Below are 25,747 nucleotides of genomic sequence, written 5' to 3' on the forward strand. Positions count from 1 at the left end.
ACAATAAAAAGAAAATGTCTCCAATCTAAAGAACGTGGTGCCTAACAAAGTATAAGAAACTATCTTAGGGTTCTATTGCTATAAAAAGACACCATGACCACAGCAATTCTTATAAAGGACAACATTTAATTGAGGACGGCTTACGGGTCCAGAGGTTTAGTCTATTATTGTCACGGCTGGAAGCACAGTAGCACGCAGGGAGACATGGTGCTAGAGAAGGAGCTAAGAGTTCTACATCTGAATCAGCAGGCAGCAGGAGTGACTGAACTAATAATGATCCTGGGCTTGAGCTTTTGGACCTCAAAGCCCACCCTCTAGTGACAGACTTTGTCCACCAAGGCCATACCTTCTAATAGTGCCACTCCCTATGGGCCAAGCATGCAAACACATGAGTCTATAGGGGGATATAAAGAACACCAAAGAGACTGGGCCAGGAAAGAAATTCCCAACAACACATAATAATCAAATTATTAAATGTATAAAACAAAGAAAGGATATTAAAAGGTTCAAGAAAAAGACAAAGGCAGGCCTAAAACACCTGACTTCTCATTGGAGACTCTGAAAGCCAGAGGGCCTGAATGCATGTTCTACAAACTCTAAGAGACTCCAGATGCCAGCTTAGTCTACTACCCATCAAAACTATCAACAACAACAGACTGAGAGAGAAAAACATTCTATAGATAAAGCCAATTTTAAGCAATATCTATCTAGCAACCAAATCTACAGAAGGCACAAGAGGAAAAATTCAGTCTGAAGAGGGTAACCACACCCAAGAAGACACAAGCTATAAATAATCCCAGAACAGTACATTAAAGAGGAAGAATAACCCACACCATAAAAACAAAATAACAGGAATCGATAAACATGCTCATGGGTAACACATTATTAATAGTCTCAATTTTCAAGTAAAATGGCACTGACTAACAGACTGGACTAGATAACAGGGTCCAAGAAACACACCTTAGCATCAACTATAGACATGGTAAAAGGATGAAGAAAGGTTTTCCAGGCAAATGGACCTAAGATGCAAGTAGGTGTAGTCATTTTAATATCTGACAAAATAGACTCCATACCAAAACCAATCAAAAGAAAAAGAACACTACAAACTCATCAAAGGAAAATCCATCAATTCTAAAGTTCACCAAACACAAGGGCACCCAAGTTCATAAAAGAAACACCACTACAGCTAAAACCATCCAGTCATAGTGGGTGACTTCAATCCTGCACTCTTACCAATACACAGGTTAGCCAGAAAAACTCAACAAAAAATGCTAGAGGTTAAATAATACCAAAATTCCAATGGACCTAGCAGATATTTACATTTACCCAAACACAAAAGAAGCTTATGGAACTCTCCAAATTAACCACATACTTTGACAAAAATCAAGTCTCAACAAATAAAAGAAATTCAGGACACTCTGCATCCTATCTAATAACCATGGATTGCAGGTTGTTATCAACCACAGAAATAAAAGAAAGTATTCAAACTCAGGACCAAATGAAAAATGGGTCAAGAGAGAAATGAAGAAGGAAATTAAACTTTCTAGAATTCAATGAAAATGAAAATATAACATACCCAAACTTATAGGACACAATAAAGGCAGTTCTAAGAGGCAAGTGCATACATACAAAAATTGGTGAGATCTTGTATTAATAACTTAGTGGCATTCTCCAAAGAACAAGAAGAACAAATAACACCCCAAAAGAGCAGACATAGTGGTCAATAAATTCAGGGCTGAAATAAATGAAACAGAAATAAACTAAGAAAAAGATTTTAAAAAGTAATGAAACAAAGAGTTAGTTCTTTGACAAAATGGGCAAGACTTAAAGCCCTTAGCCCAATTAGGTAAAGAAACAGAGAGAAGATCCTAATTAATAAAATTAGAAATGAAAAGGGACATCACAACAGACCAAGGAAATCCAGAGACTCATAAGGATATACTTCAAAAACCTGTACTCCAGCAAACTAGAAAACTGAAAGGAAATGGATGAATTTCGTGATATATATGGCCTATCAAAGCTAAGTCAGATAAGCAACTTAAATAAGCCTGTAATCCTTAGTGAAATAGACCAGTTAAATTTCCGAACCAAAAAAAGCCCAGGGCCAGTTGGAGTCAGGGCAGAATTCTACTAAACCTTCAAAAAAGAATACCAAATATTCCTCATATTATCTCCAAATTCATTTCTAAATTCATTTCCAAGAGTACAATTAACCTGATATTTAACTCACACAAAGATCCAAAAAACAAAAACAAAAACAAAAAAAAAAAAAGAAAAAAGAAAAAGAAAAAAACTACACACCAATATTCCTTTTGAACATGGATCCTCAATAAAGTTCTTGTAAACTGAATATAAGAACACATAAACAAGACTATAACACATAAACAAGACTATTTATCGTGGCCAAGTGGGCTTCATCCCAAAGATACAGGAGGGTTCAATAAATATAATTTGATAAATATAATCTACCACATAAAAGACTGAAAGACAAAAACCACATGATCATCTCCTTAGATGCAGAAAGAGCCTTTGATAAGATCTAAGGGCCTTTCACGATAAAGGGCATGGAGCCTAGGGATACAAGGAACACATCTCAATATAATAAAGATGATATAGAGCAAGCCCAGAGCCAAAATAAATGGAGAGAAACCCATAGCATTTCCACTAAAATCAGAAACAATGAGGTTATTCACTCTCCATACCTATTTAATTTAGTACTTGAATTCTTAGCTAGTCATCTTATTGACAACTGAAGGAGATCAGGGGATATAAATAGGAAAGAAAGAAGTCAAAATACATAAATGGCCCTAAAAATTCCACCTGGAAACTGCTCCAGCTGATAAACATTATTAGTACAATATCTGGATACAAATTTAACACATAAAAGTCAGTAGCCTTTGCACACTCAAATGACGGACTGACAAAGAAACCAGGGAAACAGTACTTTTTGTAACAGCCTCAATCTTGGGACAACTCTAACCAAGCAAGTTAAAGACATATAATAAAAACCATAAGACCATTGAAGATGACATTAAAAGACATATAATAAAAACCATAAGGCCATTGAAGATGACATTAAAAGACTTAAGATTCCCCATGTTCATGGATTGGTAGAATTAATATAGTAAAATAAGCATCCAATGCACTTCCCATCAAAATTCTAACACCATTTTTCACAGAATTTTTAAACATGACTTTCAACTTCATATGGAAACAATCCAAAAGAGCTAAAACAATTCTGAATAATCAAAGATCAGATGAAGGTATCTCATCCTACATTGTAAGTTATACTACAGATATAGTAATTAAAAACAGCACATAATAAACAGTAATAAAAATTGCTTTAAAGCAGGCAGTTTGACCTATGGGATTAAAGTGTAGAGCCAGACTAAGTCCACACATCTATGGTCACCAGATTCTTGATAAAGAAGCCAGACATACACATTGGGAAAAAGCATCTTAAAAAAAAAAATGGTGCTGGATGAACTGGACAGCTCCATATAAAAGAATGCAAAGAGATTCACATTTATCACCCCATACAAACCTCAGCTCCAAATAGATCAAGGACCTCAACGGAAGACCAGATACCCTGAATCTGACAGAAGAGAGGCCAGGGCACAACCTTCAACCCATGGGCACGGGAAAATACTCTTCATGAGACAGCAACAGAGCGAGCTCCAAACAAACAAACAAACAAACAAACAAACAAACAAACAAACAAACCTCGTGAAACTGAACAGCTTCGCATGGTAAAGGAAGTACCATCATTTGGACACATCTTGGGCCTCAGAGAGAGAAAAGATTTTTACTAATTATGCATCAGAGAAAAGGATAGTATTGAAAATACATAAAGAGCTAAAACCACAACAACAACAACAAAAACCCAACCAACCATACAAACCAACCAAATCCTGAACATCAAGAAAACAAATGATCCAACTTAAAATGAGGTAGAGAACTAAGCAGATCGCTCTCTAACGATGAGACACAAATGGCTGAGAAACACTTAGAGAAATGTTCACCAGCCTTAGCTAACAGGGAAGTGCAAACTAAAACTACTCTGAGATTTCATCTTGCACTGGTCGCAATGGCCAATGTCAACAAAACAAATTACAGCTCATGATGAGGACATGGAGAAAGGGGAAGATTTATTCATTGCTGGTGGGAGTACAAACTTGTAATGGAAATCAGGGTGATGGTTCCCCTGAGTGAGTGAGGTAACCCAGATCCCCAAATACAAATATTGTATGTTTTCTCTTATATACGAATGTTGGCTTTGTTGATCTTGTTCGTTTTGGTTTTTTTTTTGAGAAAGGATTTCTGTGTAGCCTGGGCTATCCTGAAACTTACTCTGTAGACCAGCTTGGTCTCGAACTCAGAACTCTGCTGCCTCTTCTTGGCATGTCCCATCACTGCTCAGCTATTTTTTTGTTTTGTTTTGTTTCATTCATTCATTCATTCATTCATTCATTCATTCATTCATTCATCCATCCATTTATTTATTTATTTGGTTCTTTTTTTTGGAGCTGGGGACCGAACCCAGGGCCTTGCGCTTCCTAGGCAAGCGCTCTACCACTGAGCTAAATCCCCAACCCCTGTTTCATTTATTTTATGTGCATTGGTGTTTTGCTTGTACATCTGTTTGTGAGAGGGTGTCTGAACCCCTGAAACTAGAGCTGTGAATTGCCGTGTGGGTGCTGAGAACTGAACAGGAGTCCTCTGCAAGAGCAGTCAGTGCTCTTCACCACTGAGCCATCTCTCCAGCCCATGGATGCTGGACTTTAAGCCTTTGGTGTGCATGCTATGATCTACATAAACACAGAGATCAGCCACATAGTAAGGGGTTGGGAGTGGGATACATAGAACACTTTATTATAAAGACATTTGGTGGGGAACCCTGTGTGTGGAGGGATTAAATGGGAGGCGGATAGAAAACAGGAATAAAGGAGGGGATGGGGGAAGGTCAACTAACACCAAGGCTCACTGAAAACCTATGAAAGTAATGTCGATGGAGTCACCAAACAAGGGAGGACAATGACCTACTGAGACATCTTCCATCAAGTGAAACCTCCAGTGGTAGGAATGAGTTCCATCCAGTTATTCATTAACCAGAGGGGCACCTAGGACACCCCCAACATCTCAGGTCAAAGTCACTGGTGGGTGTCTACAACTGAGGGGAAGGTTCTGTTGTTGAAGACAATACTGATATCTCTCAGCAAACCTGGAGAAGTCAAGCTGGTGTGTAATTAGAGGTTTTATCCGACTGATTATTGTTCACTGGACGGTCCTCTGCATGCTACTAGGAGGAAGGTAACTGTCTGCCCAGCTATAAACTCTGTGATCTACAGCAGTGATCTTGTCTACAAGATACACTGTGGGATCGTGGCGTAGACGCTGTGGGAAGAACAACAGCGCTCTGATTGGAGTTAAGGTCACACACTCTAGACACAGGACTCCTACGGACACTGCTTGGGTGGTCAGGAACCGAGACTGAATGGGACATGTGCCTAAGGAAAACCAAATACTACTGCTCAGCCAAAGAAACAGAGAAATAAAATGATTCCTCCCGACATTCTGCTATACTCATGGATCAGGGCCTTGCTCAGCCGTCATCAGAGAAGCTTCTTGCAGTAAATGGGAACAAGGACAGAGACCCACAACTGGACAATATGCAGACAGTCAGACTCTGGAGCATTCAACCTAAACGGGATGTCTTCATCCGACCACCCCCCAGGGCTTAGGGAGTGTGCTTAAGGGAAGGCAGAAAGACGGTAAAGGTCGGCGGTAACAGTGGGAATGGCCCCAGACACAGCAGGGCGGATGCACATGTGAACTCAGAGACCGTGGCAGCGGACAAACAGCTGCACAGGTCTCAGCCAGACAGGGGGAAGCAGAGATAGACTCCCGCCTCTAACCGAGAAGCTCTCTGTAACTGAATAAAGAATAATTTTTCCAACAGAGTCTCACTGGGAATATAAACCACAAACCATGGTAGGCTCAGCAGAAGATGGCCCACAGAAAATGAACTCAATGGTATTTTTGTCTCAAATTGCTTTGTTTAAGCTTTTTTTTTTTGGTCTTATTGGCCTTTGCTTATATTCTGATTTCAGTCTTTGTGTGTCTGTGGTGTGTGTGTGTGTGTGTGTGTGTGTGTGTGTGTGTGTGTGTGTGTGAGAGAGAGAGAGAGAGAGAGAGAGAGAGAGAGAATGTGTGTGTATGTGTGTGTGTCTGTCCGGGGGGGGGGGGGCTGTATTTCTTTTGTTCTTTCTTTTTTTAAAATTTTTTTTTCTTTTTTTTAAAGAGAGAAAGAAAGGGTGTGGAGTTGGTTTGTGGCAAGCTGGGGAAGATCTAGCAGGAGTTGAAGGAGGAAAAAGCCATGATTAGAAGATAGCATATGAAGAAAAACTTTTTCAATTATAAAAATAAAATTGCCAAATATCCAATAACAACAAACCCAAATGGAAAACCCAAGATCAGACAGCATTGTATGACATATTTAAAAGTTATTAAAAAAGAAAAATGTCAGTTTAGAATCTACATCCAAGGAGCTACCCTTCAAGAATGAAGGAGAAATAAAGATAAAAGGAGGGACAGCAAACACCTCTGCTGAGTTAATGTCAGTTTACGGTGACGACAAGACGAAGCTGAGAGGAACTGTGAACTCAGGAGTCATAGGACACACTAACTAAACCTGATTTTGTTGCTCTATAGTTTGAGTCAAAGAAAAATGAGGATGAAGAATGACTAAGAATATCTTCAAACAATCTAAAACTAGATACGAGCTGGCTCTCTGACGGACAGCAAAGAGTGAATTCAAATAGACAGAGTCAATGCACTGACGATGGACAAAGACATAGAAGGAAAGAAAAAAACAAGAAAATCAACTTAATGCAGTTTACTGTACCTGTTTGTGGCAGCATCCTGAACGCTGGCATTTTTATGAGTTAATAAACTATCTTCTCTTGTAGCCTAAGAAAATTAAATAATGAAAGCACTAAATATTTAAAAGAATACTCAAGTAACAAGTTTATCTTTCATTTTTCTAAAAATAGAGATATCAATTGCTTCAATTCAAGTAAGAGGTTAATTATATCTTACCAATGTCACATCTAGTACAGTCCTATCCAACAGCCAGATCAACAATGCAAGACTCAAGTTCAGAATACACATGGTGCATCTTCTTATCCACAGCTGTTACTTACTTAAGACACACAGAGTGCTACCCAACACAGACAAATTCACAAAGATTCAATGCCAAAGTTTTCAAAGTTCAATGATAAAAAGAAAATGGTTAGCGGTATCACTGATCCCGTTTCTCCTTAAAAGAAATGAATAGTTAAAGGAGGAAACCCAAATGTTTATCTAAAGAGCTCAGTTTTATCCAACATTTCTAAGGTAATGTTTAAGATGGTAAATGTGCTCGCTTCAACTGATGATTTCTGAAAAACATTCACAGCTGCGTAACAAATACAACATTCTCACTACTCCCCTGACTGAAAACATTCATACAATGTCATATAAGCTTCTTTAGTTTTTATTTATTTAGTTAGTTTTTATTTCTTTAGAGCATCATGATTTGTAAACCACCACTCTACTTATAAATGTGTTTGGGTGATGGGTATCAATCGCCACAGCACAAGCATGGAGGTTGGACGGTAACTTGTGGGAATTCTTCTCTGCCTCCACCACATGGGGCTTGAGGACTAAATTGAAGCTGTCAGTCTTGGCAGCATGCCCCGCCCCTTTCTTTGCTAATTCAAATATGGAGGGCACAGACCTCTGTGGGTGATACCACTCCTGGGCAGGTGGCTCTGGGTATAAAGGAGAAAGCTAGGCAAGCCAAGAGGAGCAAGCCAGTAAGCAGCACTCCTTCATGGCCTCTGCTTCAGTTCCTGCTGCCATCATGTTTTCCAATGATGGACTGTTTCCCCAAACTGCTTCTGGTCATGCTGTTCTATCACAATAGATGACTGAGGCAGGTTGTACCAGGTTCATGGGGAATTGCTGAAATAGGCCTGCCGTAATTTGGGGCAGATTATGGAACTTTGGGCTAGAAAGGCAGTTGCATACTCACATCTTAATGAGCTGTTGTGGGAACTTAGAAGACATAGCTGAGAACATGCAGATCATGAAGGGCTACTTTATAAAATCTTAGAGGGAAGTAAAGACTCTATTGGAGCTGTTGGTATGCTGTTTTGTATAACGACTCTGTGGTTCTGGTCAGCTGGGGCTGCAGAATCAACTGTGATCATTGCGGCGATATCTTGTGGGAAGTGTTTCCTCAGGCTTATCAGACAGAAGCTGTGGCCAGAAGTAGTCAAGGCCATACCTACGCCAGCAGCCAAACTTGGTGATGTGTAAGAGTCAGTCTGTCTGTATTGGTTCTCAAGGTCATGGAGAATAGCTGAGGCTCTGCACTGCATGCAGGGTCGGAGTTCTTGGCGCAGCCTTAGTTACAGTAGAGACTCCAGAGTTTTGGACATGCTGGTACCATGGATTAATCAAGGACAGCAGTAGAGTTTGTGTGGAGCTGCTGAGCCCAGGACGAAAGCTACGTGCTCTGTAGAGGGTAGAGCCTGAGAAGTGAAGCTACTTTGGTGCTTTGGAGTCCAGAGAATTGGGAGCAGGTCCCAGATGTCAGTCACTGAACTTTTTGTCCTAGTCAGGGTCACTATTGCTGTGATGAAACACTCTTGACCAAAATAACTTGGGATGAAAGGGTTTATTTGGTTTACACTTCCCCACATTGCTGGTCATCATTGGAGGAAGTCAGGCAGAAACACACGGTAGGAGCTGATGCAGAGGCCATGGAGGGTGCTGCCTACTGTCTTACTTATCATGATTGTTCAGACTACTTTCTGATAGAACACAGGACCACAAGTCCAGGGGCTGGGCCCCTCTCCCATCAACCACTAATTAAGAAAGTGTTTTACATACCTGCCTACAGTCCAATCTTTTCTTAGTTGAGGCTCCCTCCTCTCTGATTACTATAGCTTGTATTACGTTGTCATAAAACTAGCCAGCATACTTCAGGACCATGTCTATTAAAGATGCTTACCTTATGTACAGCTTCTACTTGAGCTTTCAAAATATTACTCTTGAAGTCAGGAGGAACCCTTACTGTGTTCAATCCTGGGCTCTCAATGGCATTATTAAGACATTTCTCAGTCAACTTTACCACTTCTTCCTGAATGTTAAAAGATATAATCACTCTCCATAGGCCACAGTTATGCAGAAACAGGAATGCTGAAAGTTCATATTCAGACAATCAAGAAATAGCATGCCTCGAGCAGCTACCTCCTGTTCCAGACATACCCAACTCCTCTAACTATCTACCTGCAGATACAGAGCTCCAGAATCAAAGGGACTGGCCCCTAGAGAGTCCAGTCTGAAAGCCACCTGGGACAAATGTCAGCAAGTATCATATATTCTCTGTGACTGTTTTAATTCAAGCATTTCAGTAACTCAGTTGCTTAAAGACTGGACATTAGGTCCTGACCATTCATCCTTTATGGTTCTAACTCTGGAGTTGTCACCAATGAAGGAGGTGGCTTTTTGTAACAAATTATATGTAACAATTAATGTAACAAATATGTAAACATTCTCAGACACACTGATAAAATATAATGCACAAATTCACTCAATAAAACTGTAGTTTAAAATCAGTAGTTAGAAATACACAAAGGAGGGGGAAGGGGGATGTTTGCCCGGAAACCGGGAAAGGGAATAACACTCGAAATGTATATAAGAAATACTCAAGTTAATAATAGAAATAAATAAACAAACAAACAAACAAAAACAAACAAACAAAAAAAAAGAAATACACAAAGGGAGGCAGACCAATACTTTTGAAAGAAATATAAGCTTATTACATTTATTATTTTGCTTAACTTAAGTAGCTATGACTAATGGGCATAGGTCTGAATACCACACCACCTTCTATGCCTGGATGTATTTGATATTCTTATTCCACTTTCGATATTTCTCAATGTGGTCTCTATTTCAGCCTCTAGGTAGCACCCCAAAATCTGAACTTAAAATTTTTGTTTTTTGAGATATTCTCCCCGTGTAGCTCAGACTGATCTTGAGCTGGTAATCTTGACTCAGGCTCCCAAAGGTTGAGCTTATAAGACTATACTAGCAGGTCTGGCTCTAAGTCTGAAGATCTGACCTTCCCTGTAATCTCCTAGCTCCTGTAGCAGAAGTTAGTCCTAGTCCCTGTGTGTGTGTTTCTGGGGAGCGATCCTAGCAGTGTGTGGGCCCAACCCCTTCCCTCTTCGGTTTTAGAGACAGGATTTCACTAAGCTGTCCAGACTGATGGTGACATCACAAGGTGATAGGCTTTGATTCTTCTGATTTAGCTTCCCAGGTTTGTGGGATTATGGCCCTGAGTCACTAAGCTCAGGTCACAGAGATTGTCTCTGTCCTTGTACAATCATGGCTCATCCAAGCAGACTGACATCTCCTCGTGTTCCTGAAGACTACTGTGCTGGAGACTTGAGTACTCCTTAGTCATCTTTCGCACATTACAACAACCCTCATTGTAAAGTCTCAAAACACAAGGAATTAAAAAGGGGAAAAAAACCCCAACTAAACCAAACCAAACCATGTAATCTATTACTCTAAGTCAGCCTAATAATATTTTTTCACTGTGTTTATTTAGTTTTGAAATTTTTGTATGTACTTATCTGTATGTGCATGTGAGTGCAAGGTCAGGAGAGGGCACTGGATATCCTGGGACTGCATGGCAGATGGTTGCGAGCCTCTATTCGGGTAAACCTCCATGTGGGTGCTGGGAACTCAGGTCTATGGAAGAGCTGCCAGTAATCTCAACCACTGACCATCCCCCCTCAGTGTGTCTTTATAAAACAGCATAAGTCCTTTAGTCTCAGCACTTGGGAGGCAGATCTCTGAGTTTGAGGCCAGCCTGGTCTACAAAGAAGAGTTTCAGGATAGCCAGGACTACACAGAGAAATCCTGTCTCAAAAAAACAAAAAGCAAGATACCTTCAATTTTATTTTTAAGAGAGCATCTTACTAGTTAGTTCTGGCTGGCCTAAAACTCACTATATAGACCAGGCTAGCCTGGAACTGACTGAGATATGCCTGTTTCTGACCTTAATTTTTTTCTGTGATTTATTTTCATTTTCTGTGTACACATGTTTTGCCTGCATGCATATATGTATCACACGTGTGTATGGTGCCCTTAGAATTCAAAAGAGGATAACTGGAGTTAGAGATGGTTGTTGCCTGCCACGTGGATACATGGAATCACATGTGGGTCCTCTTTAAGAGCAACAAATACTCTCTCAGCCACTGAGCCATCTCTTAGCACCACACCCTGAGCCTAGCCCTCTTCAGCTCCATGAATTTCTTAATGTTGTCATGCAAACCTCTCCCTTCCCTCCTATGTATCCACACATTTCCTCGTCAGAAGTGGAAAACAGGTCGATTAGAGCTCAACACAGACAGATTTCCCACCCAAAATGAGACTGCAGTGCTGGTTAGTTTTTCTGTCGACCTGACACAAGCTAGGGTCATCTGAAAAGAAAGTGACTGAGTAAGCCATGGAGAGTAAGGCAGTGAGCAGTAGCCCTCTTGTGGCTTTTGCTTCACTTCCTGCCCACATTTTCTTTCATGATGATGGTGAAGTGTACGATGAAATAAACCCATCCCTCTCCAGGTGGCTTCAGGAGCAGAAAGCAGGTTAAGGCACGGTCTCTCTGGAAGCGGCCGTGCATCAGGTAGACACAGAGAGGCCCCAATACCTGGCTGTTGACATTAATGTCAATGGCAGGGCGAAGAGATGGCAAGATATTCTGCTCCGTGTTGAGCTGTTTAAGCTTCTCCGTGTCATCTTTTAATGCTAGAAAAGAAAAGAAAAAGCAAAACTTCTCATCAGTCTGCCTGGCTGATGGTTACATGAGGGTATACATTGAAGTTGTTTTCCCTTCATTAGAAGTGGAATAATCAAGGTGAACACAAACATTTCCAATAACTCTCTAATAACTCAACTAAAAGTTAATCTTACAGCAGGGCTTTTTGGTGTATGGCTTTAGAGAGAGATAGATCTTTATGAATTTGAGGCTATCCTGGTCTACATAGTGAGACCCTGTTTTAAAAAAAAATTAGTCCTAGAGCTAGGCACGGTTTCACAACCCTTGACTTCAGAAGCAAGAAGAGGCAGAAGCAGGCCAATCTCTGCGAGGTCAGGGCCAACCTGGCCATGAAGTACATAATGTTTAAAGAACCATTTTTCACTATCAATTCTCTTCTTGGGAAGAGAAATGTCAGATTGCTCAATTCAACATTCCAGCACCTACATACAACCAAGAGAGGCAGGCCTGTTAGTGTTTTAACCTAAGAATGAGATGATGGTTAAATTTTTGTCCCTCCCTCCCTCCTTCCCTTGTACTTGAGAAGCCATCTTGGAGGGACTTGATACTAGCTATTTAAAGAGCCATTAAAGTGCCTGAAAACGGACCCTTTCAGGACCAGCCTTAGGCACCCAAGGGGAAAAAAAGAGATAGAACCAAATGGAAAATGCACTTGTGAGTGCATTAAGGAACTGTAGTGGATTTTGATCTTGATATTTAAAAAATATCCTGTATTCTCGATTCTCCTGATCCCTGGCATAGGCCTTGTAATGCGAACAGCTTTTGCCTTTAATTCTCCCTCACATTTTCCCAGGCATCAGCCAAGGACCCCTCCCCCCTCATCCTGGCAGTAATTTAAATAACACTTCCAGTGTACTCTTGTCACTTTTTGGTTAGGCCTGTGGGCCTGGTACCTTGTCTGCCCATACTGGACACCGCCCAGGCCTATCCTGGCCTTAGGTTCAGAGGAGAACAGGAGGCACAAAGTGCCTGACAGCTTAGGGTAGGAAGGCCTCTGCCCCTCCACGGAATCAGTTTCTTGACTGAAAGCCAGAAATGTTCTTGCTAGAGATTCCAGAAGTGCTTGGGAGCTCTGACCTCTAATGTGGTTTTTAAATGGTCGGGTTACCTTTTCAGAGAGGATAATGTTAGAAAAGGCAAAGGCTCATTAAAAGAAAACTTCTAGTCAAGAGAAGTTTTGGCCTACCACTCAAGTTGGTCCAGGTCAATTTCGTGGCCAAGGACCATCATCGCTAGGAAGATGGCTCACCTTAAGCCATGATGGCAAATTCCTTCCATGTGTTAGGGCCCTTGTTCTAGGGTGCATCAGACCACTCTCAACCAACATTTCCCAGTCAACTTCCACAATAACTGACTGCTACTAGAGACGGTAGAAGGTCAATCCATGCTGGCTGAGTATGAAATAAATGTATGCTTGGGGGCAGGGGCTTGTCAGAAACAGTCTTTTCTTTGAACTCAGGACCTCTGGAGGAGCAGTCAGTGCTCTTAACCACTGAGCCATCTCTCCAGCCCAGAAACAGTCTTTTCTTATAAAGATGGGAACCACCCATAGCTAGTATTTTACAAACCTCCTCCACTTTCTAAACCTCTTGCATACATGCCTGTTTGCCAGACTCCTGGATGCCAAACATTCCTGAGACCTGACTCTACTACACCCCTTCCTTTGGCACCATCTAGGAATTAGCAAATCAAGTCACACTGTACAGTGTAAGGTTCCACCAATGGGGTGCACAGTCAGTACCCAGCGACAGGATAGAAACTGAGTGAGTTTCCTACTCTGGGGTGCTTGCTTGCCTGCCTGGTCTGGGTGGTAGAGCGCCCTTGACAAAAGCTGTGCTGCTGAGCTTCTGTTGCTGTCTTCATGCGTCTCTGTGAGGCCAGGAGTACTCTTTTCCAAATGACTTACATGAGTCTTCATTTTCATACCAGAACCATTACAAAATACACAGTACAGAGGATAGGAAGACTGAGAAGACAAACTGGGCGTAAGAATACAAGCTTGTATTTCCAACACCTTTAAGGCTGGGGCAAGTGAATCACTACAAGATCAAAGCCAGCCTAATCTACATAGCATGTTCTAAGGAGAGCCTGGCCTTTGTACTGAGACCTTGTGTCAAAACAAAGCAAGACCAGAGACTTTCATTCTCTAACAAAGTTTTTTTGTGTGTATGTATGGTATGTATGCATGTATGTATTTTTATGTGCATGTGTGCACATGTGCATAGCATGGAGGCTAGAAGTCAATGTTAGTTGTCTCTCTCTTAACACTTTTTTTTTGAGGCAGGGTCTCTCTCTAAACTTGGAGCTCATCAATTTAGCTAGACTGTCTTGCCAATGAGCTCTGGGGATCCTTTAGACCCTGCCTGCTGCTTCCCCCTGCCATGCTGGGGTCATCGACATGTGCTGTCATGCTTGGATTTTATGTGGCTATGAACTTTAGATTCTCATGTTTTAGTGGCACAAACTTTACCAGTGGAGCCATCTTCTCCACACCTAAGACTTACACTCAAAATAAAAACGCTCTAACTAGTCTCATTGATTGAGTTTAAGCAAACGGTATAATATGAACTATGCTACATTAATGAGCTCTCTATACTTTGGAAGAATTTCTTGTTCCAACCCTTCCATAGTATTCAAGCCCTTCTTGAACACTTTCTATAATGAGAAACACTAATTCTTAGGCATCTATAGCTAGGGTATGGCAGAAAGAACGTAAAATATTTTTCTTAAATTGATACAAAATTTGCTTTCTACACTTGTAAATTTCTTCTCTATACCAATAAAACTCTATAAATTATTTCATATATAATTGGAAAGTATAAGAGAATTATCATATCTTAATGTTATAAATTTTATTATTATTATTATTATTATTATTATTATTATTATTATTATTATTATTATTATTATTATATGTGCATGATGTGTGTGTGGGAGGGAGTATACCCATGCCATAAGTCAGAGGACACTCTGTTGAGTTTGCTCTCTTCCACCTTTATGTGGGTTCCTGAGATTAAACCCATGCCATCAGACTTGTGCAATGAGCACTTCTCTGGCTGAGATGCCTTACTAGCCCCAGATCTGATCATTACAGGGATCCCTATTTCATTATATCGTGCTATTCTACCTGACACAATCCTCCAACAATTACATACTCAATAACTGTTTGGCAATACAAAATTATGCAATAAAGGAACAATTAAACTTTTAAAATTTAACATAAGACATAAAATAGAATGTAAATAACAATTCCACCTCCATAAAGAAGATGGGTGTGGGAGCACATGCATTTAGTCCCAGCACTTGGGAGGCAGAGGCAAGCAGATCTCTTGAGTTCGAGGCCAGTCTGGTCTACAGCAGAAGTTCAAGGACAGCCCGGGCTGTTAAGAGAAACCCTATCACCCTATCTTGAAAAACCAAACCCAAAACAAACAGACAGGATGTAGAACAGTTCTTTGTGTCCAGCAGTCATTGTATTTATTGATGAGACCAATTCTGTATATGTGAGTCCATTATGATTGGTCCTGTGGACTGCTGACAGTCCCTCATAGAACAGAAGATGGGTCACCGGATCCTCATCTGAGTACCCAGCCATTCCTCCTAGCCATCTGGATACAATTTTCCCCTATCTGCACAAGGGCTGGGAGAAGGCACCTGAGAGCGAGGCCAGACTATACAGAGGAAGACCCTGAGAGGCCCCACGTGCAGTGGCTATGAGGGAGCTATCAGTCATGCTGGATGCAGATCTTCTGGTGCGGCTGCTTTAGGGTCAGCTGTAGCTTCTCACTCACATTCAGTATGGAAGCCCAATAAACTCACTAGTTGCCCACCATGAACTCTGGTGGAATCATACTTTGGTTTGTCCGGGGAAACCTGCCCTGAGGAGAAAGTCTCCTAACAGGACACTATTTTTACTCGGATCCTAGAAGTGCTTTACTCTAAGGTAGTCCTGCTCCTGGCAAGATCTAGATCCCGACAGCTTTGGTTTGTTATCTTGTATCTTTCTAAGTTAAGGATGAGTAACTACTTCTAACAGAAGGTAGTGTCCAGGACAGGGTTACCAAAATTAACTACCTAAAAGAAATTATGGCAGAGGAAACAATAATATCTGACAAATGGCAATAGAAAATATCTTTTTATATACTATTATTTTTAATTATGTGTGGGAGTGTTTGTGTGTGGGTAGGTACATGTGTGTGCAGTTTGCCTCTGGAGGCCAGAGTTGATGTATGGCCCTGGAGCTACAGGCTATTGTGAGCCACCCAATATGGGTTCTGGGAACCAAACTCAAAGCGTATGTACACTTAATCTCTACGCCATCTCTCTCTAGTGGAGAATGTCCAATATCTCACTGCTTTAGAAAAGCTAAAAGATACTACTCTAACATTACCAACATAACTATGCAACTCTTGCTGCACGGTTTAAACACTACCGAGAAGCGCTAGCGGGCCTGCCCAGGATCATCTCCACTCGCCAGTGGTACTTCAGCATGCTCTGTGAAGCAAAGCACTGCTCTTTATCTAACACTCTCATCCTGAATTACTAAATACCACTGCTATGCTGTAAAGATTTTAGGTGGCGGAGAGATGGCATCTAATTTTACCTATGACAAAACCAAAAGTGGCAAGAACCATATAAACATGATCTGCCTGGAAATGAACCCTATTACATTGACCTGTTTAAAACAGTTTTAAACTTTACACTTACAGTATTTTTTACCATTAAATTTACCCTTTGCAATCAAACCTAGCTTGCAAATAGACATGTTTTTTCAATGAGCAACTTACTTCCTACTCGTTATCCCCTGAAAAAAACTAACGAAAGCAGCATTCATTCTGCATTTTCGTTTTGGCAAGTAGGCACTAATAGACAATATCTTCTTGTAGCTAAAAGGTGCTTAAGAGAAAACATCGCTCAATCTTGTGCCCCAGAAGACATTTAGAGAAACTGTCAGAGACAGAGTTTCACTCACTATTCACAGCCAGACTGGCCTGAGACTATGTCACCCAGGCAGCTTTGAACTCACAATCCTTGCATTCTTGTTTCCTTTAGCTTCTCAGTTTGTACTCAAAGAACAATTACAAACCCAGAGTGAATAGTCATACATGTACAATCCATCATATTATAAACCTAGTAATATTGTATTATCTTAAACTTTCCACAGTAGTCTCCTTAAATCAAAAGGCAAGGGGATTTAAATATTCTCAACCAAGCTATTAGACACAACATTTTTGGAACAAGTGGTTTAAAGATCTTGATCCAAAAGGTGCTGGTGTTGCTGACGACTCATCAGGGTAAAGGTGCTTTACTCCAGGCCTGAGGATGTGGATCTCAGTTTGATTCCTGAACTCACAGGGTAGAAGGAGAGACAAGACCCTCAAAGTTGCCTCAAATGTCCACATACATAACATGGCATACCCCATCAAATACATACATGTAATAAGAATGTTTTAAATGTCATAAATTACAGAGCAGGTACTCACTCTCACAGTCAGCTCTGAGTTCCTCTAATTCATGTGACATGGTGGCTACATTAACGTCATCTGGTGCTGGGAATGGTGCAGAGGTATCTGATGGCCTGGTTACATCACCAATGGTTGTTTCTAGTAAGTCTGGGCTATTGAGCAAATCAATGCTCAGGGGCAAGCTGGAAAAGTAACAGAAAGTTTACTTAAACCAGGAAATTTATCATTAAAATACAAACAAGAAGCAATATTGAAAAAATTAATTCAAGAGTTTACTGAACTGACCTTATTCACCTTTCAAAATCTTTGGATATACTTTTCCCAGTCAAGAGGGAGTAAAAGGGAATGGGTTAGTTTCTTACCTGAAATATCACTAGACTCAAGATATAAGAGGTGACCCTAATGACTGCCTGGAGAACACATTCAGGCCACTGTGCAGAGGTGGGGACAGGTGGCAGAACAGGGGACTATCTTAGGTATTGGGAAGAGATGAGTTTGGGGAGATCAAGGTAGCCAGAGTTCTGTGAACAAACTCCTGGGTTAGTACTGAGGCACACCCTTGCTCGTATCCTTGAGGGTGTCTCCAGACCAGTTTATCAGAAGAGGGACGTGTGGAACATGGCCAGTACCAGACATGGGCTGTGATCCCAGAATGAATAGGGGAAGGGTTAGAGAGAGGGTTTACAGGGAAACACTTGCCTTGCAAGCATAAAGGCCTGAGTCTGGAGCCCCAGAACCCACACAAGGATAGACACAGTGGCAGACAAAAATGTTAATCCCAATACCCTTACCAGAAGATGCAAAACAGAGACAGGAGCATGTTAATGGCTAGCTAGCCTAGAGTGTGTGAAGATCAATAAGACTCTATCAGGATGCAAAGTGAGGACCGACACCTCAAGTTGTCCCTTCAACCATACTCACACACAAAAGTGCACACCAATTACAAAAATAATAGCTAAAAGGAAAGGGAAGATGGAGAAAGCCAGCTGAGCACTGGCATTCACCTTTATGTTTCTTTGTCAGCACCATGCACCAAGCTACACCTGCCAGCATGCTTACAGTAGAAATGGACCGCATTCCTTTGAACTGGGAGTCCAAAGAAACCCTTCTCCCCTTACTAGCTTCTGCCACAGAAAGAGATCAAAGGCCGAGTGCCAGAGGAGCAAACTTTACAGTGTCCTGGGGATGCCAAGAGGCGTGAGAGAAGCATAGAGATGGTGTTTCCAGGCCTGGGAAAGAAGTAAATAAAGGGATTAGAGGAAAGTTGGGTCCTTAACTGGGCCACAGAGTTTGTTTCTACTGATAAAAATGAAGACATAATTCACAGAGCACCGAGTCACAGGAGCATGGGATTTGTAGTGAAAGCATTAGCCCACAGAAGCACCATGTGTTGCAGACCTAACAAACCATGAGATAAGATCTAATAGGCTCAACCTATTACCAGGTAAACCACACCTGAAAACACCTCAGAAAACTTAAGGACAACCAAACTATTTAGTAAGTAAAATAGTAAAACTGTCAGACTACTCCAAGTGCATCAGCTATGTATTCATAGAAGCAGCAGAAAAGAAACCACAGGAGCAGAATAAACAACTTATCCCATTGATAACTTATTCCAGAGCAACAATAACCAGGACAGCACAGCATTAGTGCAAAGGCAGTGTGAAGATTACATTTTAACTTGCTTACTGCGTGCGCCATGGAGCAGGTGTGGAGGTCAGAGAACAATTCGTGTGGGAGTCGGTCCCCTCCTCCCACCATCTGGATCCTGGGGGTTGCATTCAGGTTGTTGGGTTTGGCAGCAAATGCCTTTACCTGACTGACCTTGCTAGCCCTCGGTTATCTTTGAGGGAGAGAAAATATTAATTCACTGCATGTGGTAAATTTATTATAAATACAGGTTAACTTGAGAACGGAAAACTTGATAGATATATGGACTGGACAGATGGCTCAGTAGTTAAGATCACTTGCTGCTCTTGCAGAGGACTTGTGTTCAATTCCCAGCACCCACACGGTGGCTTGTGACCATCGGTAACTCCAGCTGTGGAGACCTGACTCTTCAGGCAGCAGGCATGCGCATGGTGCACATACATACAAAAATGCAAACAGACCACTCATACACATAAATCCTTAAAAAAGTCAAACGTATTCAAACAGACACATAAACAAGCCCTGTAGGACAGTCAAGGCTGCACAGAGAAACCCTGTCTTGAAAACCAAAACCCCAAACCAACCAAAAAAAACTGATATATATTACTTTACCCATTATAACCAAGTAATCTAATGCCAGAGATGGGACAAACTGACATCAAGGGTTCTGGGTGGATGGATTATAGGCATATCACAGGTCTCGTTTTTATTTTTTAAATGATTTTATTTATTTAATGTATATGAGAAGAGAACACTGTAGCTGTCTTCAGACACACCAAAGAGGGCATCAGATCCCGCTTCAGATGGTTGTGAGCCACCATGTGGTTGCTGGGAATTGAACTCAGGACCTCTGGAAGAGCAGTCAGTGCTCTTAACCGCTGAGCCATCTCTCCAACCCCATCACAGATCTTGTTAATAATTTATAACTAAGATTGAATCAAGAGGAAGCAATCAAGTTAATCCAAACTGTCTGTGAAACAAACATACTGTCTAAGATCCAAGCTTTGGGGCTTGAGAGGTGGCGCGATGGTTAGGAGCAATGGCTCTTCCTCCAGGACCTAGGCTCTACTCCCAGCACACACATGGTGACTAATGACCATCTTTAACTCCAGTTTCATGGGATTTAATGCCCTCTTGTGGCCTTCACTGTCATTTTACACACATGGTATGGACCTACATGTAGATGTAACACAAATAAAACAAAGTAACAAGTGTTAAAAAGACAGGATAGGCATGGGTAAGGAACTGATGATTAACAGACCCAAGAAACACAATAAACAAATACATATAATCCGGTATGGATCAAAGATGTTGATATGAATGGAAACATTGGGAAAACCAAGAAATCAGAATGTGGAAGAAACTATTATATAACAGCAGTATCTTTTTATTGCCATTTTAAAATAACTTATCACTTTAAATGATGTGAATGCAGGCTAGAAGTGTCCAGCTTCTGGAACTAGAGATATCTGGGTGCTGGGCACCACCCTCATGTCCTCTGCAGGACTGGTCAGCATTCTTTTAACTGCTGAACCATCCATCTTTCTAGCTCCTTGATTTTCTGAGTCAGTGCAGCAGCTGCCTCAAGGATGTATGAAAAAAGAGAACTGTGTTTTCCTCTTAAAACACACCCACTGAAGAATTTATACGTGGAAGCTCTGTACATTGCTGTCAATGAATACAGGGAGGGAAATCCACTTTTATTCCTATTCCCCTAAACAAGGAAGTCTTAAAAGCATCAGCATGCTATTCTCTTCTTTAAAATTTACTAAACTCCCAGCTGTGAGAGCCATGGCCCATGAGGTGCGAGATCCCTTGCTTAGTCCTTCAGAGCCATCATCTTCCTTGACTAAGCTCTGCCCATCGGTTTTCACTCTATCCTTCAACTGTCACCACTTCCCCTTCATCTCAGGGTCTCTGAACTAGCATAGTGATGGAATACTGTCATCCGTGGGTTACTCCTTATCTCCACCTCTCATGCTGTCATCACCCACAGTGATCACGGCATCTTCATCTACTGGTGCATTAGCATGTTACTGTTCTACTTTTAGAACCTAGGGTAGCAAGAAATGGACTTATTAACAAGAAGCACTGAATTCCCCCAGTACTGAGGGCTGCACCCAGGGCGTCGCCATGCTAGGTGAAGTGCTCTACCACTGAGTCATACTTACATTTCCAGCCCTTATTTTTCTTTGTGAGACACGTTATTAAATTGCTCAGGCAGGCCATCAACTTGCAATCCTCCTGTCTCAGCTTCCCAAATAGCTCAGATTACAAGTCCAAGCCACTAGATATAGTTTGAGTTACTAATTCTGATATGTAATTAAATGAAAACTACGTAGGCATGTAAAGAAAGCCCTGGAAACAGTATACTCAATGTTTAACGTTGGGGGAAGAAAAAGTTCTGGGACTCTGCCTGAACTGTCACTCCTGGCTAGGACTTCTGTGCTGCTATGGCAGTTCGTGAGCAGGTGTGTGTATGCACACATCTATTTTCTTGGTTTTTGAGATATAGGGTGTAGATCACCAAGTGAGATGGTAGCATTTTACCATCTTCAGGGCCCACAGATTGTGCAGCCTAGCCTAGGGGGCAGGTTGTATGTTGGTGAGAGTTAAGTCTTTTCTCTTTTAAAAAAAGGAGTATGTACACAAACATACACGGCTTGGTTAACTTCTTTGAAAGCTGGGACCATATCTCAGATATTTAAATGCTTCCCCCTCTCATTAAAGCATAAGTCACCAAGCTTATCTTCTAAAGGGTTGAGAGGAGGGAGGGATCGTGTGTGTGCGTGTGTGTGTTAGAGAGGTGGGGGACAGAGGAGAGCAGAGGGAGGAGACAGCCCTGCTGAGTCAGTTCTGACCTTCCACCTTGCTGAGGGAGAGTATCCCTTGTTTCTCCTGCTGTGCTGTGTACGTCATCTGGTCTTTCCACAGCCATCTTTCTAGCTCACAATTTCTATTGTATTCCATTGTTCTCCACTCTAGGCCCTACCAAGGCTGCCATGAAGTGGTACCCAACCTGTGTGGCTCTTAGGCTATCTGAATTAGAAGTCTCTGGGCTGTCTTTTGAATAAACAACACGTATTCACCATTTAGATAACTTTATCCAACTATGATTCATCATTCCTCAACTATACACACCTTGTATTTTGCTACTTTAAAGGGTTTTGTTTTTTGTTTTTGCTAGAAAGACAAAGTTGTAAAAAGTTATTTTCCCTTACTAGAGACTTGGTCTGCACTGACTTCAAAGTCTTAACTTCAAGCTCTAAGTTTCCTAAAAGGCTGTTTGTTTTCCTAACGGCATATGCTTCTGTCAGCATTTGTAAAGCTGCTTGTCCCCAGCTTGTGGATTTCGTGAAAGAGTTCTGAGTATATTTTGCATGGCGGGCATGCATGCATGTATCCATCCATCCAAAGATTATGTACAAAGTTCATATTCTCAAGACAAGCACGTGCTTTCCTTTAATGGAATTGACAATCTAGGAAATATGGAGAGGAAATCCCTAAACATACTATATAAGAGGAAGTGAGGAGAAAAAAATGGAGAAAGGGACTAGAGAAGGCCAAGATTAAGTGTGCACACAATTATTTCAGAGTGGTCAGGAGAGATTACTGCTAAGAAACTTAATAACATGGGGTATTAAGTAGAAGTCTAGGTGCTTGGTGTGAGATGCCTCCCTATTGAGTTGTTGGCCAGGAAGGGCCAGAGACCCCCAAGCAAAGCAGGGTTTTCCATTGCTCTAAGCCATACAGAACCAGACCCCGTGGCTGAAGACACTACATACTTAGGTTGTAAGGTTTTGAGAAATAGAGCTGGCACTGATCTTCCTTTCTGCTGGCTGGCTTACAGAGTACCACCAGGGAGTAAAGTCATCTAAGCTTCTACCCAGTGGTTCACCTTGCATGCTACATACTGATCCACTACACAAGGTATGTCCATTAGTCTGACAGTGATATGAATGTTTGGTGGTAACCACCTCTTTCTGATCAGATCTGAGGCCTGTTCGACAGGAGAATTTCATGCGGCTATTGCAAACCTGGCCAGAAACCCATAGCTGATGGCATCATAGACCCTGAGAACCTACATACTGTTAGTTTGCTAAATAGACATGTTGTCAAAAGCCTTCTAAATATGTGTGTGTGTGTGTGTGTGTGTGTGTGTGTGTGTGTATCTCCATAGATTAGTGTTGCTTTCAACCTTAGTCAGAGATTATTTTTGTAGAGGGTAGTGGTGAATATAGATTCCTAATTTGTTGGAGTGCTAAGAATGAGTGACTGTTCAGTGTGTGGCCTTAAATAGAACATCTATACAACCTCCCAGCCCCAGCCCCAGGCGATATTGTCACAGGGGTCTGAAAGGGTACGGACTAGAGGTAGAGGTGTGCTGTAAAATGCTGTTTTCTGGACATTACATAGTTGCTAAACTCAAGAACTCACAGGAGCTGTGATTACCTGCAGTCAACATTCCACCATGGATGGGAAGGCACAAGAGCCCCTCCAGCTGTGGAGCTGTTGGTAATGAGTGGCTGCTAGGGGAGGGAGGGAGGACCACTCTTCAGGGTGCAGCCTCTGGTCAATTTTCTCATTATCCAGACAGTAACCCCACAGACTCATTCGAGCGAACCTAATTAAACACAGTGGGCTATCATTTTAAAAGAGAGGACCATGAGAAGGGGGATTCCAGGAGTGGGATTATGTAAGAAAATTTCAAGATTAAAAATAGTAAAAGCAAACAAATCGTGAAGGTATTAGAATGAACTATAAAGCTTTAAGGTTGGAATGGCATTAGCAATGAAATACAGACAGGAAACGTAGGAGATGAGGAGGCAAGGAAACACGATCAGACCAGCAGAGAATCAGAAGAGGAAATCATGTGTACTAAGGGAAGGATTTATTTCAGTTGGCGCTGAGAAGTCTAGACGGTTTGAGCAGAGGGTAGTATGATCTAAGTTATGGCTGCATGGGTACTGAGGAGAAAATTAAAACAGAAGAGAACATTGCCTGGAAGGCCTGGTAAGAGGACACTCCTGGTAACAAACTGAAGCAGGTGCAGCAGCAGAGATGGGGCAAGCGCTGGCTTTGGACACATCCTGCAGAACTCAGCAAAGGTGACCAGTAGTCTGCATGGAAATCTGTAGGACCCTCTGTCCGCCATTGTTCTGTTCAAAAGCTCTAGCCAAGGCTGGCAATAGGAAAGGGATAGATAACAGATTTATTAAGGCAGGAAAATCTGTAGAGATGGGAAAACGAATGATATCTATTAAGTCTGGGATGCCATATATCAGCCCAGCATTTCTCCTTCAGATCCATGGCTTCAGTTGAATCACATGCAAAAGCCCACACTGAAGGACATTCTGTGACGTATCTGGCAAGTACTCTTTCAAATATCATTAAACCCACAAACCATCACAGACCAAGGGGGCTAAATGCCACACCCTGGATCATTGGGCAGAGACTAACAAAACTTAAACACTGTCCAGCTTCGATAGAGGCAATTTCATTTTTGGATTTTTCTGCATGATGTGCACACGGCTTGTGTAGAGCTTAGTGTGCAATCTAAATGAGCACCAGGATCTCCTTCCTCATCTTCACTTTTCCAGCACCGGGGCTATGGCCACAACCCATTACACCTAGATGTTTAAAGACATGGCGTCTTGAAACGGAGCCTATGCCTTCATGTCTGCAAGGCAACACTACTACCGACTGATTTCCCCAACCCTAATTTTAGATTTTAGAATTCAGTGTCAGGCAGGACATTAGCATCCAGCAAGACAAAAGTGAGGGCTGTGGGAGCTCTCAGCATCATCTTTGCAACTGCGCAGTGAGCTTAACACTGCTCCCACTTTTTTTTTTTTTTAATAAAAAGGCCTGCTTACAATACTTAAGTAAAAAATGTCATGTACATGCTATGCACATCTAGAAATCAAGCCCAAGCTCATGATGTAAATCAGAAACTGCAAGCATGTACATGATCTTTTCATGTGTGTGTGGTATATGAACATGTGTGAGAGGCCAGAGGTCAACATGAGACACTGTTCAGTTTACAGTCTCTAACACAGGATCTCTCACTAGCCTAGGGCTTAGCTTCCTCCTTAGCGTCTCTATTTCTCCAGCCCTGAAGCTTCAGGCACACAGCACTGTGGATGCGGGGATTCAAGCTGTTTCTCCTGTGTGGACAGCAAGCACTCTACTCACTGAATCATCCAGCTCCTTCGTCCTGTAATGGGCTTTAATATCATTACACTAGAGGAAATTACCCAGAGAGTTAGTAAAAAAGGTACTAAACAGTTGACAGGGTCAGACACCAGGGCTAGCAAGAGAACTAAAAACGTTGGGGAGGTGAGGAGACATGAGCAGTGTCCCTAAGGGAAGAAAGCAGCTGCTGTCAGTGCTAATAAATCCACTGTGAACCGATTGTGGAGGTCATCTGTGACCCAAGCAAACTATCTGGCAGAGGTGGTATTACTGTTACTAGATCATGCAGTATCACTATGTGGATTTCCTAGAGACAGGCTTCTATTTCTTACAAAATGAACATACAACATGGTGATCAAGACAGCACCATGTACTGGAGAGCCACTATCAAAAATGTAAACTTCCTCTTCCATGGTTGTTAGTGGACCAAAGCCATGAGGCAGCAGTGTGGGTCTCAACCCTCCCAATGCTGCAGTCCCTTAACACAGTTCATGTTGTGGTGACTCTCAACCACGAAATTGTATTTGTTGTAACCTCATAA

The 25,747-nt window shown here is 41.7% G+C and overlaps 1 protein-coding gene across 15 annotated transcripts in view; it reads right to left on the minus strand.

Moving 5' to 3' along the window:
* Epb41l5 (erythrocyte membrane protein band 4.1 like 5) overlaps positions 1 to 25,747 on the minus strand; it is a 116,292-nt gene that overhangs the window by 31,856 nt on the left and 58,689 nt on the right. For 10 of the 15 annotated variants that reach the window (XR_015635189.1, XM_087580577.1, XM_087580578.1 and 7 more), the window contains 4 exon segments: positions 17,380 to 17,543; positions 11,768 to 11,865; positions 9,059 to 9,187; positions 6,905 to 6,969 (listed from right to left, as the gene is read on the minus strand). Coding sequence is in view for 14 of the 15 variants with exons in the window: in XM_087580577.1 (XP_087436703.1) it covers positions 6,905 to 6,969; positions 9,059 to 9,187; positions 11,768 to 11,865; positions 17,380 to 17,543 (456 nt within the window). In the remaining variant the exon portion in view is untranslated. 15 annotated transcript variants of the gene reach the window in all.

This window comes from Rattus norvegicus, chromosome 13 (genome assembly GCF_021556685.1).
Source record: "Rattus norvegicus strain SHRSP/BbbUtx chromosome 13, alternate assembly SHRSP_T2T, whole genome shotgun sequence".
Classification (NCBI taxonomy): domain Eukaryota; kingdom Metazoa; phylum Chordata; class Mammalia; order Rodentia; family Muridae; genus Rattus; species Rattus norvegicus.